The 16756-nt window shown below is 47.8% G+C and overlaps 1 protein-coding gene across 11 annotated transcripts in view; it reads right to left on the minus strand.

Annotated features, from left to right (window-relative positions):
- RAD21L1 (RAD21 cohesin complex component like 1) overlaps positions 1 to 16756 on the minus strand; it is a 69351-nt gene that overhangs the window by 22802 nt on the left and 29793 nt on the right. For 10 of the 11 annotated variants that reach the window (XM_077253027.1, XM_077253036.1, XM_077253034.1 and 7 more), the window contains exons 8-9: positions 12264 to 12377; positions 6843 to 7072 (exon numbers count right to left, since the gene is read on the minus strand). In XM_077253027.1, the coding sequence (XP_077109142.1) occupies positions 6843 to 7072; positions 12264 to 12377 (344 nt within the window). The remainder of the gene's footprint in view (positions 1 to 6842; positions 7073 to 12263; positions 12378 to 16756) is intronic. The other variant, XM_077253028.1, reaches the window with a different exon arrangement.

Below are 16756 nucleotides of genomic sequence, written 5' to 3' on the forward strand. Positions count from 1 at the left end.
GGAACTAACCCTTTTTTTGCATAGTGTCAACCTCCAATGGCAGCAGCATACACCCATGGTTTTCTCTGTCCCCCAATGAAGGCTCTGAGAAAAAGATTTTACGGTGAGTACCCAAAATCTTGCTATTCCTGTTAGGGCCTCCTTCTACCCCTTAACTCCCGGAGGTATTTTCGTTTTTTGCTCCCTTTCTTCTTAGAGCCATAACTTTTTTATTTTTCCGTCAATATGGCCGTGTGCAGGCTTGTTTTTTGCAGGACAAGTTGTACTTTGGAGCAACTCCATTGGTTTTACCATGTCGTGTACTAGAAAACAGGAAAAAAAAGTCCAAGTGGGGGGAAATTGCAAAAAAAAGTGCAATCCCAAACTTGTTTTTGTTTGGCTTTTTTTTACTAGGTTCACTAAATGCTAAAACTGACCTGCCATTATGATTCTCCAGGGCATTACGAGTTCATAGACTCCAAACATGTCTAGGTTCTTTTTTATCTAAGTGGTGAATTTTTTTTTTAAACGTTGATAAAAAAAAAATATAAAAAAAAAAAAATTGCGCCATTTTCCGATACCCGTAGCGTCTCCATTTCTCGTGAGGGCTTATTTTTTGTGTACCGAGCTGACGTTTCTATTGATACCATTTTGGTGTAGATACAATCTTTTGATCGCCCGTTAATGCAATGTCGTGGGGACCAAAAATTGTAATTCTGGCGTTTTGACATTTTTTCTTGCTACGCTGTTTAGCGATCAGGTTAATCCTTTTTTTTGATAGATCAGGCAATTCTGAACACAGCGATACCAAATATGTGTATGTTTGATTTTTTTTATTTTATTTTGAATGGGGAGAAAAGAGTGGTGATTTGAACTTTTATATTGTTTTAATATGTTTAAAAACTTTTTTTGTTTTTTTTGCACTTTTGGCATGCTTCAATACTCTCAATGGGAGACTAGAAGCTGCCACAACCCAATCGGCTCTGCTACATACAGGCAATGATCAGATCGCTTCTATGTAGTAGAATTACTCACTTGCTATGAGCGCCAACCACTGCGTGGAGCTCACAGCAATCTGGCAGTGACAAACAGAGGTCTCCAGGAGACCTCTGGTTGTCATGCCAACAAGTTAAATGCCGCTGTCAGCGTATGACAAGGGCATTTAACGGGTTAATGGCCATGGGTGGATCGCGATTCCACCCGCGGCTATTCCAGGCACATGTCAGCTGTTCAAAACATGGGGGCACTGCTGACAGTACCATAATGCAGTGCAGTTTAAAAGACATGAAATCCAGGGAATTCTGAGTGCTACTACCCCTTGGCAAAGATTACAAAAATAACTACAAAATATTAAAGCGCATATCTCTGGAAAATTACAGTGGATTTGAAGAAAAAAAAATGGAATACTCTGGAGCATCAGGAGAAAAATTAGAGCAAAAATTGACCACTTTTGTACCAATACCCCTACAGACATTTCTATACAATTGAGCTCCATATAGTGTTTATTTAAGGCAATGTCCCAATATAACCCTAATACATATTCATTTGAGAAAGATTTCAAATTTTAATGGCAGTACATCCTGTTTACATTAGGGAATGTGCTGCCTGCAAATGATAATGAGGGGGGCAAATGATCATAAGGAAAAGACCCTTAATGAATTGTGTTGCAAGCAAAAGTGAGTCAGGCAAAAATCATGTAGATATTGTGACAACAATGAGATCAAGCAAAGTGTTGTAGTTTAACAGCTGGAAAAAAAAAAAACACATTTCCATTATAGAACAATAATTCAAATACATTACACTGGGGAATGAAGTGTAAATGCAAAGCCCTTAAGATGAGGCGGTAAGTAATGGTCAGATAAATACAGGAACACACACAAAACCGTTCTATTCCTGCCATCCTTTATACAGTATTATAGCTCTATACAATCGGCAGAGATCCTGGACATATCATGAATACAGCAGAGTAGAGGAAGAGATTTTTTTTGTTCTTCAGACAGTGTGAAAAACTTAACTGATTTGAAAGCAGTTTTTCTTCTATATGTATCTATAATATAACGCTGGGAGCGTCACTCTGTCCGAAGCCTTTATAGACTGCGCAAGCGCCGGCGCAGTCTGGACCCCACAGAGTGACGCTCCCAGGAGATCGCGGTATGCGTAAGCACTGAACGCACACCGCGATCTCCAACGGAGAAGCAGCGACGAGCCAGGAGGGTGAGTATGCAATATTTACCTGTCCCCCGTTCCATCGATGCGCGCTGCTCTGTCCTCCAGACCTCCACATCCTCTGCCTGTGACGTTCAGTTCAGAGGGCACGATGACGCGCTTAATGCGCGCCGCCCTCTGACTGAACAGTCACAGCCAGAGAATGTGGAGGTCTGGAGGACAGAGCAGCGCGCATCGATGGAACGCCGGGACAGGAAAATATAGCAAGTGCCGGGGGCCTGAGCTAGCGGCGACTCCGGCACCTCACCCCCACAGCGCGCCAGTGTCCCCGCCTGCTCAGGCCCCCAGCACAGCCACGCACAGCCGCCCGCACTCAGCACAGCCGCCCGCACTCAGCACAGCCGCCCGCACTCAGCACAGCCGCCCGCACTCAGCACAGCCGCCCGCACTCAGCACAGCCGCCCGCACTCAGCACAGCCGCCCGCACTCAGCACAGCCGCCCGCACTCAGCACAGCCGCCCGCACTCAGCACAGCCGCACTCGGGCAGTAGAGCCGGAGAGAGAAAGATGGGAGCAACATATGGCAGAATGGAAACAGGAACAGGCAGAATGGGTGCAGCACATTACAACAGAATGGGGGCGCAGGATGGGAGCAGCACATGATAGAATGGGGGCACGGGATGGGAGCAGCACATGACAGAATGGGGGCACGGGATGGGAGCAGCACATGACAGAATGATTGCGCACGATGGGAGCAGCACATGACAGAATGGGAGCGCACACATGACAGGATGGGGTGCAGGATGGGAGCACATGACAGGATGGGGCGCAGGATGGGAGCACATGACAGGATGGGAGCAGCACATGACAGGATGGGAGCAGCACATGACAGGATGGGAGCAGCACATGACAGGATGGGAGCAGCACATGACAGGATGGGAGCAGCACATGACAGGATGGGGGCACAGGATGGGAGAAGCACATGACAGAATGGGGGCACACACATGACAGGATGGGGGTGTAGGATGGAGCAGCATATGACAGGATGGGGGCGCAGGATGGGAGCACATGACAGGATGGGGACGCAGGATGGAGCAGCACATACCAGGATGGAGACCATATACCAATATAAATGCTCGCCACCCGGGCGTAGAACGGGTTCAATAGCTAGTATCATAATAACCGGAAACCCGAATACATAGCAAGGAAATCTGGGAAAGAGTGCTAGTATATATAGTAATAACCCAGATTAAATCATCGCTCCAAACACTAAATGCCAAAAAAGAGGAGGACCAGGAGCATGCATGGTGCTTACTGCCTACAACTGTGTACATGATTATTTCCTATAGCGTTTTGGGGGGGGGGTGGCGAGGTTGAGGGTTTGCACTTTCCCCCTTTCTTATGTAATGTTGTGGAATACTTGTTATGATTACTGTTGTCCTGATTTTAATGTTTTGTAAAAATAAAGATTCTCTTATATAGATTTGTACTTCATGCTCCTGGTCCTCCTCTTTTTTGGTATATGTATATCATATACATGTTTTATGCATAATCCAAATATAGAGCAACTTCTGTCATGCTGCAAAAAGTCCAAAAGAATAACACGAGAATGCAAAAAGACCACCTAATAAGATGAGCTCCGTACTCGGCTATCTCTGGCAGTTCCGTTCTTAGGATTGGTCAAGGGTCCCATTGATTTGACCCCTACAAATTCACAACTTTAAATGTAGAGAATAAGAATTTTTGGACTTATTGCAATTTCCATTTCTGTATCCATCATTGGGGGATACAGGAAACCATGGGGGTACAATGCTGCCACCAGGAGGCTGACACTAAGAATTACAACAAGATACAAAAAAAGTATCTTCCTGGGCAAGTTACACCCACATACTGGCAATCAAGTTATTAAGTTAGTGGAAGAGGAGTAGCTAGGGTTTTGGTTCAAAGGAGGCAAAGCTTCTGAGTGGGCCCCTAACCAGGTAACCTTGATTACAGCTGGGTGACGCACCCGAATAGTGGAGGAGAACCTCAGCAGATGACCGCGTTGTTACTGAAGATAATCTATATATAAAGACCACTATTGATATTACAGTCATATGGTCAGTGATAGATACCAGTCCTACAGAACATATAAGAGAACACAGCACAGTTACAGATAATGACTTACAGCTGATGTTCTTTCTGGTGGAATCATTCATTTTTCACGTCTTTTCCATCTAACCCAGACCGACATGACAACTTCTTCCAGCCACGAATAGGCTACAGAGAATACAACAAAGACATTTCACGTCTCATATTTTCAGCACGTCACCATCTATTCCCAACCTGCACAAACTCCTCATCCTGTCGATACCCCAAATACTGAGCCGCTGCTGCCTTATGTGTCCCTATTACTGCACCTGCTGTGTGGTTCTCTGTGCCCTCTAAATTCTAAAGCAACCCTCTACAATATAGTAATGTCGGGTGCAAGTGCCCTAGAAAACAGTGCCAACATTTTGTCCCCTAAAAAGTAATATTGCTCTGTGTGCCCCTTTGACAGTCACAGTAACCTGAGTCCGCCTATAACAAGTGCCCACTTTACATTTAATAATGTCCCAAGTCTCCCCCATTTAAAGCTCCCCTCTTTGATGCTCTCTTATACAGTCTAATGCCCCCTTACTACATATATATATTGACCCCTTAGTATCCCCCAAACTGTTTGATAGCTCGAACACTAATCTCCGCACTGTATGATGGCCCCCTAGACAGCCTCCATATAGTATAACGCACCAGACAATCCTCAAAATAGTATAATGCACTACCCATAGACCTCCATATAGTATAATGCACTCACCATAGGCAGACCCTATAGTATAATGCACTTCCAATAGGTAGACTCTATAGTATAATGCACTTCCAATAGGCAGACTCTATAGTATAATGCAGCCCCTAATATAATGCACCCTCATAGGCAGCCTCTATAGTGTAATGTAGCTCCTAATATAATGCACCCCCCATAGGAAGCCTGCATAGTATAATGCACCCCCATAGGCAGCCTGTATAGTATATTGCACCCCCATAGGCAGCCTGTATAGTATATTGCACCCCCATAGGCAGCCTGTATAGGATATTGCACCCCCATAGGCAGCCTGTATAGGATATTGCACCCCCATAGGCAGCCTGTATAGTATATTGAACCCCCATACGTAGCCTGTATAGTATAATGCACCCCCATATGCAGCCTGTACACTATATTGCATCCCATAGGCAGCCTCTACAGTATAATACACCCCCATAGGCAGACTCTATAACATGATGCACCCCCCCAAAAAATAAATCCAATACTCACCTGTCTTCCTCCTGCTTCATCCGCTGCTCCCGCTCATCTCCTGACAGCGGGCACCGGGTAGTGACGTCATTGCGCCTGCTGCCAGTGTCTGAGACATCAGATGCTGACGTCAGACGCTGACAGGGGGATGATGGGAGAAGGAGCGCAATGCTCCCACTCTCATCAATGAAGTCAGCTGTATCGACTAGATGCCGGTACAGTTGAAGCTGCGATGAGAGGCAGGGGGGAACACTGCTGGCACCAGACACCCCCCCCCCCCCCCGCCTGCTCAGGGGCCCATAGCAGCTGGGCGGCAGTGCAGGGAGATTGATTCTCCCTGCTCTGCTGGAGAATGTAACTGCGCACGCCGATGCAGTTACAGTAGCGTAGCTCCAGGTGGGCACCCTCTGCCCCCCCCGTAGCTATGCTACTGATTAGTGGAAAAAGCAATAGGACAAGCAGAACAAAATTACAAATACACACAAGCAACAGTAAAAAAAAAAAGGGTGGGGCAGGTCCGAAAATCCTCTTATCGGGCACTCATTGATGGACACGGGAAACAATGGGATGTCCCAAAGCAGTCTCTAGGGTGGGAAATATATAAAATTGTGTGGGGCAAATCGCTGACAGGAAACCAGAGCGACTGCTACTTGCAGCACCTTTCTGCCCAGATTTGCATCCCCTGAGGTGAAAGTGTGAACCATGTAGAATTTTGAGGTGTGAATGGAGAATCAAGTAGCAGCCTTACAAAGGTTGATGCCTAATGGACAGCCTGGAAACCCCACTTCCTTAGAGAAATGAGCCTTGATCCTGTTCTGGCACCTGTTCATTGGTCCCATAGGGGCTTACGTCCAAACGCCCGTGCAAAACGGGATTTGGGCATATATGCCAATGGGGTCATAGACGATAATGGTGTCGGCAGAGTGAAAATGAGTTCTATTGCACTTCATTTTCCGGCGTGTATGCCTACTGAAGGCAGACTCGCAGTAACATAGGATGGTCTCATACAGAAGCGGAGAGAAAGAAGAGGAGAGCGGCTCAGGGATTGGATGATGGTGTGCAAAGTCGACATTTTGTTTTTGGAAGGAAAACTTTAGCTTGGACGTATAGAACAGTATTCTCAGGAAGATGATGTGCTGGAACGGAATCATAGACTTTTTTGATTTATTGACAATCCACCCGAACCATTTAGAGGTCAATTCCTATTATCTGCTTGTTTTTGCAGTGTGGGAGAAAAATGGGGAACCTGGAAGAATTTGGCACAAACACAAGGGAACAGGCAATCTTCATGCAGATGCTCCACTAATTTTGGCCAGATTTAAACATAGGACCATAGTAGAAGCAATGATAAATAATAAAAAAACTAAAGTTAGGAGTGGAAGCTGCTTACCAGTAACAAGTCAGCGTTGATTATGGGCTGACTGGGATGAGACAGCAGCCACTGCACCCCTCCCATCTGCTTCCAATCCATGAGCTGCTGAGTTGGGGGAGCAATTTCCAAAGTTGCGACGGTGTCAGATGTATCCTTCAACTGCTCCTGCATGCGAATGCTTGGGATCTCCTTTAAGTCATCCACCATTAACTTACGCTTCCTTTTCCTCCGTTTTTTCTTTTCTAATACTTAAACATAAAGAAGCCTCTTTAGAAAGCATTTGGCCTAATTTAATTTCTTACTTTACTGCATTACTGAAAAATGGTCAGATGAATAGTGGGATTTCAAGTAAAATGTGTGGTCAGGTAAATTATATTTTTCCTGTCACAGCTGTGCAAACATGATTGTTTACATTTCATATAGTCTTATTACACCAAGGCCATGTTCACAGGCTGATCATTTGGTCAGTATTTTCCATCAGTATTTGTAAGCCAAAACCAGGAGTGGATGATAAATACGGAAGTGGTGACGTGTTTCTATTATATTTTTCCTCTGATTGTTCCACTCCTGGTTTTGACATGTACTGAAGTCGAAAACTCACCAAATACTGAACTTGTGAATGTGGCCTTATAATGTCTAGTACAGAGATTATGGTAGGAATTTAGTAATAATGGGGCTTCACATGCAAGCTCTAAGCGTGGTTGACTATACTGTGCCAAATATAATCACATTTTAATGAGTTTGGAGCAACTCTGGCTTCAGAATAACAAATCTATGCCTACATAGATGCACCACAATTTATGCTAACATGTTGAATATGTAAGGAGGTTGCTTTCCCTGGGGGGGGGGGGGGGGGGGAAGACCTTCTGCCATGGACAGAAGGGACCATGTGACTGCAGGGGGAGAGATGAAGAGAGGGGGGCGTGGTGAGAAAAGTGCGGGAGAGCAGAGCACGCCAGACAGGGGTGACAGCGTGCCAGAGAGAAAGCAGGCTGCAGCGCCGCGCTCCCCATGATAGAGTGCTCACCGTGAGGGCACTAAGGCTGGAGTGAGAGTGGGGACTTGGAAGGCTCCATAATCAGAGACGACGTATCCCCTTACAGTGACCTGAGCGCGCAGCCCCGGTGACCGCACTGACAAGCCAGGACCCCTGAGTATGACTAAGGAAACTGCTCAGTGTGTGTGTATTCTTGCTGCAGAAAGAGAGAGACTGTCAGCCTGGTGCACAGAGACTCGCAGCAAAGTGGCTGTGTGATTTCCTGCTTGCAGCTTCACTGGGAGAAAAGTCTTAACCCTGGAGTTTCCAGTTTCCAGGAAACAGAGAAGAGACTTCGATCCCCTGGTCTCCGCAGTATCAGTACAAAGACTGTGATTCTTGGTGAGAGACTTAACAGTGCGGAGCCCCTGATTCCTGGCTGTGCTGTAAAAGCTAAAGACTTCATCTTGTGAGTACATGAAAGCGGACTCTTCTGGTGACCTTACCCACGCTGGAATTAGGACCCTCCAGTCAGGGCCTCCCTGGACTGATAAGTTACAATAACACTTGTTAACCCTTTTGTTTTCGCTTAAATGTTTACTGTTTGATTTACCTCTATTAACCCCGTTTACTCCCTGCGAGGAGAATCTTACTCTTGTTAATAAATTCCCCTCAACAGTTGGTCTCTCTGTTCCATGGTGACATACTCAACCCTGCACTCTATTACACTTGGCGTAGTCGGCAGGATGTCACACGGTAGCGCGGAAGGGGCAGACCAAGCAGTTGCGGGAGGCCCCAGGTCTAGCATCTCCCTGGGAGTCATGTTGGTTATCCTGCCAAAATTCTCGGGGAGCGATGTCATGTTGTGGAGTTGGACGGAGCGCATCCGTGGGATGATGCGGATGCATCCTATGACACCGGCTCTGCAGGCGGAAATAGCGGTGATGGCCCTAGAGGGGGATGCACGGGACTCTTATGCTCAGACCCCCCCAGGCGAGAGATACCCTGGACAAAGTATTACGGATACTTGAGGAGACGCATGGGGACCCCACTGACGTAGGGGAGCTGCGCATGCGACTGTTTCGCCGGGTACAAAGAGAGGGGGAGACCGTGACGCAATATATGAACGCACTGCAGGAGCTTCATACTGCCATTATACGGAAGGACGGCGTAGGTGTGGGGTCAATTGACATTGTGCTGCGGGACCAACTGGTGACAGGCTTGCGAGATGTCTTGGTGAAACAGGCCCTGTGAGAGCGCATGCGCGTAAAGCTAGATATGACTTTCTCTGAGGTCGGGAGTGAGGCACGCACGCGCTAGCAAGAGCAAGGGGTGGTAGTGCCCGTGGGAAAGGTATGGAGCGGGGAGGTAACAGCCCCTCAATGGGTAGAAGACTTGAAGAAGGAGGTTAAGCCAGTCCTTGAGGAAGTGGCTGAATATAAGAAGATCCCTGCTGCAGAGTACAGCCCTCCGGTGCGAGAAAGAGAGACCGCCCCCCAAAGTGAGACTAGTGCCGCTCGGCGAAGAAGACTGCCTAGATGCTACAACTGCGGAGCACCCAGTCAAAATGAAGAGGAGGCGATGTGGACCCGAGATTCCCAGCTGAAGATAAGAAGAATCTGGGAGGAGATTGAGAGAGTCTGGGGAAAGCCCTTACTGCCTTTTTGGGGACCAGCGGCATACTCCGAGGTAACGTGCGGAAGCCACCAGAAAGAGATAGAGGAGAGGTGCGCAGCATGAAGAAGGTTTCGGTGGTGGCCCCAGAGTGTAACTCCTTGTCCTGGGGTGAAGAGTAACCGCATATGAGAGATGTCCCACGCCGAGGTCGACGATCCAGACTGAAGCGCCCTCCAGTCAGACGCAGACGTGAGTGCTGGTCGTGCAGAAAGGTGGGACACATGTCCAGAAATTGCCCTACCCGAGAAGAGCGGTGGCAGAGATCCGCTCATCCCTCTGAGGGTCCTGCTAACTGGAGGGAACGTCGCCCCTGGAGAGAATGGTACGGCAGGAAGAGAAGAGTTCCACCCAAGGCAAGACACTACCACAATGTCGGACGCCAAGGAGAGGTGGAGAAGGTGTCAAGCATCTCTGGTGGAATGACTGCGCTGTCCCAACGCGTAAAGACGAGCCTGGTGGATCTACAGCCTGGTCTGAAGGTTTTGTTGGTGAGACTCAGCCCGGAGGAAAGAAAGTGACGTTCACTCGAGAGGACCACTGAAGTGCTTTACTACCTTGCCCAGCACGAGTTCCCGAAGAAAAAGTGAAAGTGCCAAGTGTTCCTGCGACACTCGTTTTCAAGGTCCTAGCCGATGAGAAGGAGGAACCACTGATGTCGTCCCCTGAGGTGAAGAATGTGCAGGCTGGCAGCTCACCAGTTCCTGATTGAACAGGGGAAATGGAACAGCTGTGTGAGACAGGGCGTGTGGCTGCGAAGCCCTGGGAAGTGATGCCCGCAGAGCCCGGCGCAGATGACAGAGTCCGGCCTGCATAGTCTTAATTCATCTGACTCAAGCTTCGACGAGAATGCTCCTGTCAAAGAGAGGGGGAGCTATGGAGAAGAATTGCTTGTACTAAGCCCCCAAACTGAGGAGCCCGAGCAAGAAGTCCCTAAAGTTTCCGATAACGACAAGGAAGAGGATGAATCATCTACGCAGACATCTGCTAGCGGCAAAGCTAAGAAGAAGAAGAAAAAGAAGAAGAGGCCAGCAGTTGTCGAAGAAGCGGAGAAGGCATATCTCAACCTGACCGATGAACAACTCCTAGACCATTTAGTTTGGCAGTATGTGAAAGAAGAAAGGCAGAAGGAGATGCGAGAATTGCAGTTATCTGACTCCCCTCAAAAGAACAAAGAGAAGCATGAAGAGTCCTCGCCCGTGGAATGGCGAGATTCAAGAGAGGGGGAATGTAAGGAGGTTGCTTTCCCTGCTCCTTACCTGGAACCACTTAGTCAGACAGCTGGGTTGTCGGGGGGAAGACCTTCTGCCCTGGACAGAAGGGACCATGTGACTGCAGGGGGAGAGAGGAAGAGAGGGGGGCATGGTGAGAAAAGTGCGGGAGAGCAGAGCGCGCCAGACAGAGGGGACAGCGTGCCAGGGAGAAAGCAGGCTGCAGCGCCGCGCTCCCCATGATAGAGTGCTCCCCGTGAGGGCACTAAGGCTGGAGTGAGAGTGGGGACTTGGAAGGCTCCATAATCAGAGACGACGTATCCCCTTACAGTGACCTGAGCGCGCAGCCCTGGTGACCGCACTGACAAGCCAGGACCCCTGAGTGTGACTAAGGAAACTGCTCAGTGTGTGTGTGTATTCTTGCTCCAGTCAGGACCTCCCTGGACTGATAAGTTACAATAACACTTGTTAACCCTTTTGTTTTCGCTTAAATGTTTACTGTTTGATTTACCTCTATTAACCCCCTGTTTACTCCCTGCGAGAATCTTACTCTTGTTAATAAATTCCCCTCAACAGTTGGTCTGTCTGTTCCGTGGTGACATACTCAACCCTGCACTCTATTACAAATAAATTAGGGTAAATCTGTTGACACAAGAGATTTGCCTTTGCTAGCTTAGCCGCAACAATTTGTACCTACCACTACTAAGAAAACACAAAAAGTTACATTTTTCTTGTGTAAATGTTCATTTGCCACAAAATTTGTGAATTTTTTTTCCACACCAATAATCTGGCATATATTGGAGAATAAATTCCCACCTATGGGGGAATTTACAAAGACTGGTGTTTTATGTGAAGTCCACTGGAGTAAGTGCCCCAAATTAATTAAGAGGCAGTCACTTCTCTATAAATTACCCATATCTTGGGCCACAACCTGTAATTCCACGGTCAAACACAGACAGAGGAGGGTCTCTATACAAAAACCGTATATGGGCTTTTGGAGTTCAAGAATACAGAAGTTTTCGCATGGGTGGAAGCTAGATGTGGCTCCCTTACCTCTTGAGCCCCTGTGCGGCACCAATTGGTATGTCTGAAATTAAAAACCCCTATACACATTAGACTAATGTCTGATGAAATCACCAGTATCCAATTTATTGTTGGGGGGAATAGAAATCTGGCAGGTCAGATTTCAGACTGCCGATTGTTTTGTTTCCCAGAGATGAGTTGGTGATGGCATTCTCATAGAGAGCGATCGGCCAGACAAGCACTGCTGTGAATGGAATCAGTCCAAGATGATTGCTGGCCGACAGCTATCTTATGTGTATGGCGGCCTTTACACAATGATTTACATTAATTTTTATCGTAAATTATTGTATATCTGTCAGGCTGTGGTTTGCCTCTTACCCACTTTTAGAAAATTGGAGAGAGCGGTTGAAAATTTATCAAGATCCTCCAGAAAACGTAATAAATGTTTCCTTATGTGTTTATTGTTTACAGTCGATTTCAGAATGTACTTCTTCATGGATAGTAAACGATGGTAGACATGACAGGTTATGCGTTTTTATTCACACTAATCCGTACCTGAATCGTTAACAGGCTCTAGGACAAAGCCAATTTCTTCATTAGAGATCAGGGTCGTGGTGTTTGCAGCTGCAGCATCTTCTAATGGTGACTCATGGGTTTCATCCAAATAATCTGCATGAAGACGATAATGCTAATTAACCAATTTTTTTTTTCTACAGAGCAACAACAGACCTGAGATAGTTATTGGTCTGTGAATATGAAGGAATATCAGGACCGGAATGAAGCACTGTCACGTAGGAGTTATTCCAGTACACTGATGTGTTCTTTGAGACTATTGCTTTAATTGCATAAAATGTAAAAGGATTTTTGGTACTCACCATAAAATCTCTTTCTTTCTTGGAGCCTTCATTGGGGGGGGGGGGGGGGAGACACAGGTAACCATGGGTGTATGCTGCTGTTAGGAGGCTGACACTCGTCAAAAAAAGGAAAATAGCTCCTCCTCTGCAGTATACACCGACCGGCAGGCACAAAGTACCTCAGTGTTAAAGCAGTAGGAGAAACAACCAAAACTCAACATACGTACCAACCCAACAGCAAAGGCACTTAGGCTCAAGAGTGGTACAAACAATTAGGGAGGGTACTGTGTCCCCCCAATGAAGGCTCCAAGAAAGATTTTACGGTGAGTACCAAAAATCTTTCTTTATCGCTTCATTGGGGACACAGGTAACCATGGGACGCCCTGAAGCAGTCTACAAGGGTGGGAACAGAAAGAATGCAAATAAAAAACAGACTTAGGTCAGCCGATGTGTAACCGCCCCCTGCAGCACCTTCCTTCTTAGGCCTACAGAAGACGAGACACGAGAATGAACCCTGTAAAACCTCGCGAAGGTGTGCAAAGATGACCAGGTCGCGGCATTACTATCTGTAAAGCTGAGGCCTGGTGACAAACTGCCCAGGAAGGAGTTCTCCAGGGAATGGACCGGAGAGGGACATAGAGAAGGAAGGGCAATGTCTTCATTAATGTGAAAAGAAAAGACCACCTTAGGTAGAAAAGAAGGAACAGGTCTGATAACTACCTTATCCTGATGTAGAATCAGGAATGGAGAACGGCAGGATAATGCTGCTAACTCAGAAACTCCCTTGATGGTCGTAATGGCAACTAAGGGCTCATACTCACTTGAGTCAAATACGGCCGAGTCTCGCAGGTTAAAACCCGGCTCTGCCACCGTCACTCCAGAGCGGAGCGTGCGGCCGCACAGCAATACATGGAGCTGCACACTCCTCTCCCAAGTGCCGGCGGCAGAGCCGGGTGTTACCATGCGAGACTCAGCCATATTTCACGCAAGGGAGTATGAGCCCTAAGAAGGCAACTTCCCATGACAGAAAAGAAAACGGAATGTCCTGAATGGGCTCAAAAAAGTAGCGTGCTGGTGTGTGCCAAGGACAAGGTTAAGATCCCATGGATCTATCAGGGAACGATAGGGAGGTGCCAGGTGGGCGACTTCTTAGGCTACGTGCACACGTCCAGAATTGCAGCGGAAATGTCCGCGGCAATTCCGCAACTCCCTGCCGCGGTATAACGCATGCGGAATTGGCATGCGTATTCCCGCTAAACACTAGCGTTTTGCAAGCGTAATTAGCTTGCAGAATGCTAGCGTTTTTCAAGCGATCTGTAGCATCGCTTGGAAAACTGATTCACAGATTGACAAGTGTGACCAACTTTTTACTATTGATGCTCCCTATGCAGCATCAATAGTAAAAAGACAATGTTAAAAATAATTAAAAAAATATAAAATCGTGATATTCTCACCTTCTGGCGGCACCCGTAGCCTTCCCGCTCCTCGCGATGCTCCCGTTTCCCAGTAATGCATCGCGGCAATGACCCCAGATAACAGCATCACGCGAGACCGCTACATCATCACAGGTCATTGCCGCGAGGCATTACTGGGAATGGGAGCATAGCGAGGAGCGGGAAGGCTGCGGGTGCCGCCGGAAGGTGAGAATATCACAGGAATTTACAGGTATATGGTTTCCAGGGCCTGGAGGAGAGTCTCCTCTCCTCCACCCTGGGTACCAACCGCACATGATCTGCTTACTTCCCACATGGTGGGCATAGCCCCATGCTGAAAGTAAGAGGATAAATGCATTCCTATGTGCGCGGAATCGCCGGGATTCCGCACAAAGAATAAACATGCAGCGTTTTTAACCGGAATGCGATTCCGCCTCGTAAAAAAACCGCAGCATGTGCACACGGAATGCATTAAAAATGATGGGATGCTTATGTAAGCGTTTTTATAGTGTTTTTTCGGCGGAAAACGGCCCCCCCCCAAAAAAAAAAAAAAACGCTAAAAATCCTGTACGTGTGCACATAGTCTTAATGAAAAGTCTTTACCTGGGAACAAGACGCCAGATTTCATTGGAAAAGAATTGACAGAGTGGAAACTAGCCTTTAGGAAGTGTACTGAGTGATAGGCCTGAGTCAAGACCCGCTTGTAGAAAACCAAGGTTGGAAGGAAGTGAAAAGCACATAGGAATCAAATTGTTGTCCTCACACACCAGAAGAAGGCCTTCCAGTATCTGTGGTAGATACGTGAGGATGCTTGTTTTCTCGCCCTAATCATGGTCTGAATGACCTGATGGGAAAAGCCTCTCTCAAAACTGCGGCCTCAACGGCCATGCCGCTAATCTTAGACTGTGAACTCTGGTGGAAGAGTGTGCCTTGCGAAAGAATATCCGGACGGTTTGAAAGACTCAAGGGAGCATCCATGAGCATGTTCACTAGCTCCACGTACCAGGCCCGTTTTGGCCAATCAGGATTACAGGAATCCCTTCTGCCTTTATGTTTTTCACAAGTTTCGGAATCAAGGGGAGGGACGGAAAAAGAAAAGGCAGTTGGAAATGTGACCATGGGATTACTAGAGCATCGCAACCAATGACTAGGGATCCCGGGACCTGGTTACGTACTGAGGAACCTTATGGTTAATCCAAGACGCCATCAGGTCAACATGCGGTGTGCCCATTTCTGGCATATCCTGTTGAAAACAGCGGGGCTCAGTGATCACTCGCCCGATGCGAGACCCTGACGGCTCAGAGAATCGGCTGCCCAATTTTCCACCCTCGGAATGTGCACGGCTGATATGGCGGGAACATGACGTTCTTCCCATCACAGAATCCTGGTTACCTGTACCATAACCTGTTTTCTGCGAGTCTCGCCTTGATGGTTTATGAAAGCCATAGCAGTGGCATTGTCCGACTGTATGCGGACCAGATGGCCTGCAAGGAGGGTCTTCCAGTGATGAAGGGCAAAGAAAATTGCCCTTATATCCAGGAGATTGATGGGGAGAGCGGCTTCTTGGGCGTTCCAGCGACCCTGCGCTGATGAAGAAAGACCACCTCCCCAACCGAGGAGACTGGCGTTGGAGGTGATGACCTGCCACCGGAGGGGAAGGAAGGACTTCCATTGTAGGACTGATGCTTATAGCGTCCACCAGGAAGGGACTGCCTCACCTTGAAAGGCAGAAACACAGGTCGGTCTAGAGAGACGGGTCCTCTTGTTCCAAGCTGACAAGAGGGACAGCTAAAGAGGATAGGTATGGAACTGGGCAAAAGGCACGGCTTCCATGGCGGCAATCATCTTCCCCAGGAGTCTCATGTAGGACCACAGGGGGAGAGGAGCCAGTCGCTTTAGAGTGCGTAACCCCTGGGAGAGGGATAACAACTTCTCACTTGGAAGGGAGACGCGGGCTTGGGCAGTGTCGAACCTCATGCCCAGAAACACCAGGTGCTGAGCTGGGGTCAAGGACGACTTCTCTCTGTTGACAATCCAGCCAGGGTGGACCAGAGTGTCCAGGGTGATCTGAAGACTCTGGCCGCAGTCTCGGCGGGATGGCCCCTTGATCCGAAGATCGTTCAAGTAAGGAATTATGAGAATCCCTTGGAGCGAAGGATGGTCGTGACTTTCGAGAATACTCTGGTGGTGGAGGCCAGGCCGAAAGGAAGCGCTGTGAACTGAGAGTGATCCTCCTGGATCGTAAACCGTAAGAATCTCTGACGCTGAACACAAAAAGGAATGTGAGGATAAGCATCCTGAAAGTCCAGAGAACAAAGAAATTCTCCTGGTACCATGGAGGCGATTACCGAACGTAGGGACTCCATCCTGAAAAGACGGATCCAAATGTGAAGGTTTAATCGCCTGAGGTCTAAAATCGGACGGAGCGATCCATCTTTCTTCGAGACTTCCAAAAGACTGGAGTAGAACCCTGAAAACCATTTGTTCCAGGGAACAGGTACGATGTGCGTAATAAGGAAGAGACGGCCTGAAGAACCGCTGGGGCCTGAGATGGATGCTTTGGCGTGCGCGACAGAAAGAAACGTCTACCTGTGGGGGGGGGGGTTGAGGGGGAGTCGATTTTGTAATGGAACGTGACTCTCTCTGACCCAGGCATCGTCGACCACCAACAACCATACTTCCCAGAAGAGAAGATAGCCGGCCTCCCACCCTGGAGAGATTCTGAAGACTGGAAAGAAGTACCTGAAGAAAAGAAGGGCCG

The sequence above is a fragment of the Ranitomeya variabilis genome, chromosome 4 (genome assembly GCF_051348905.1).
Source record: "Ranitomeya variabilis isolate aRanVar5 chromosome 4, aRanVar5.hap1, whole genome shotgun sequence".
Taxonomy (NCBI): domain Eukaryota; kingdom Metazoa; phylum Chordata; class Amphibia; order Anura; family Dendrobatidae; genus Ranitomeya; species Ranitomeya variabilis.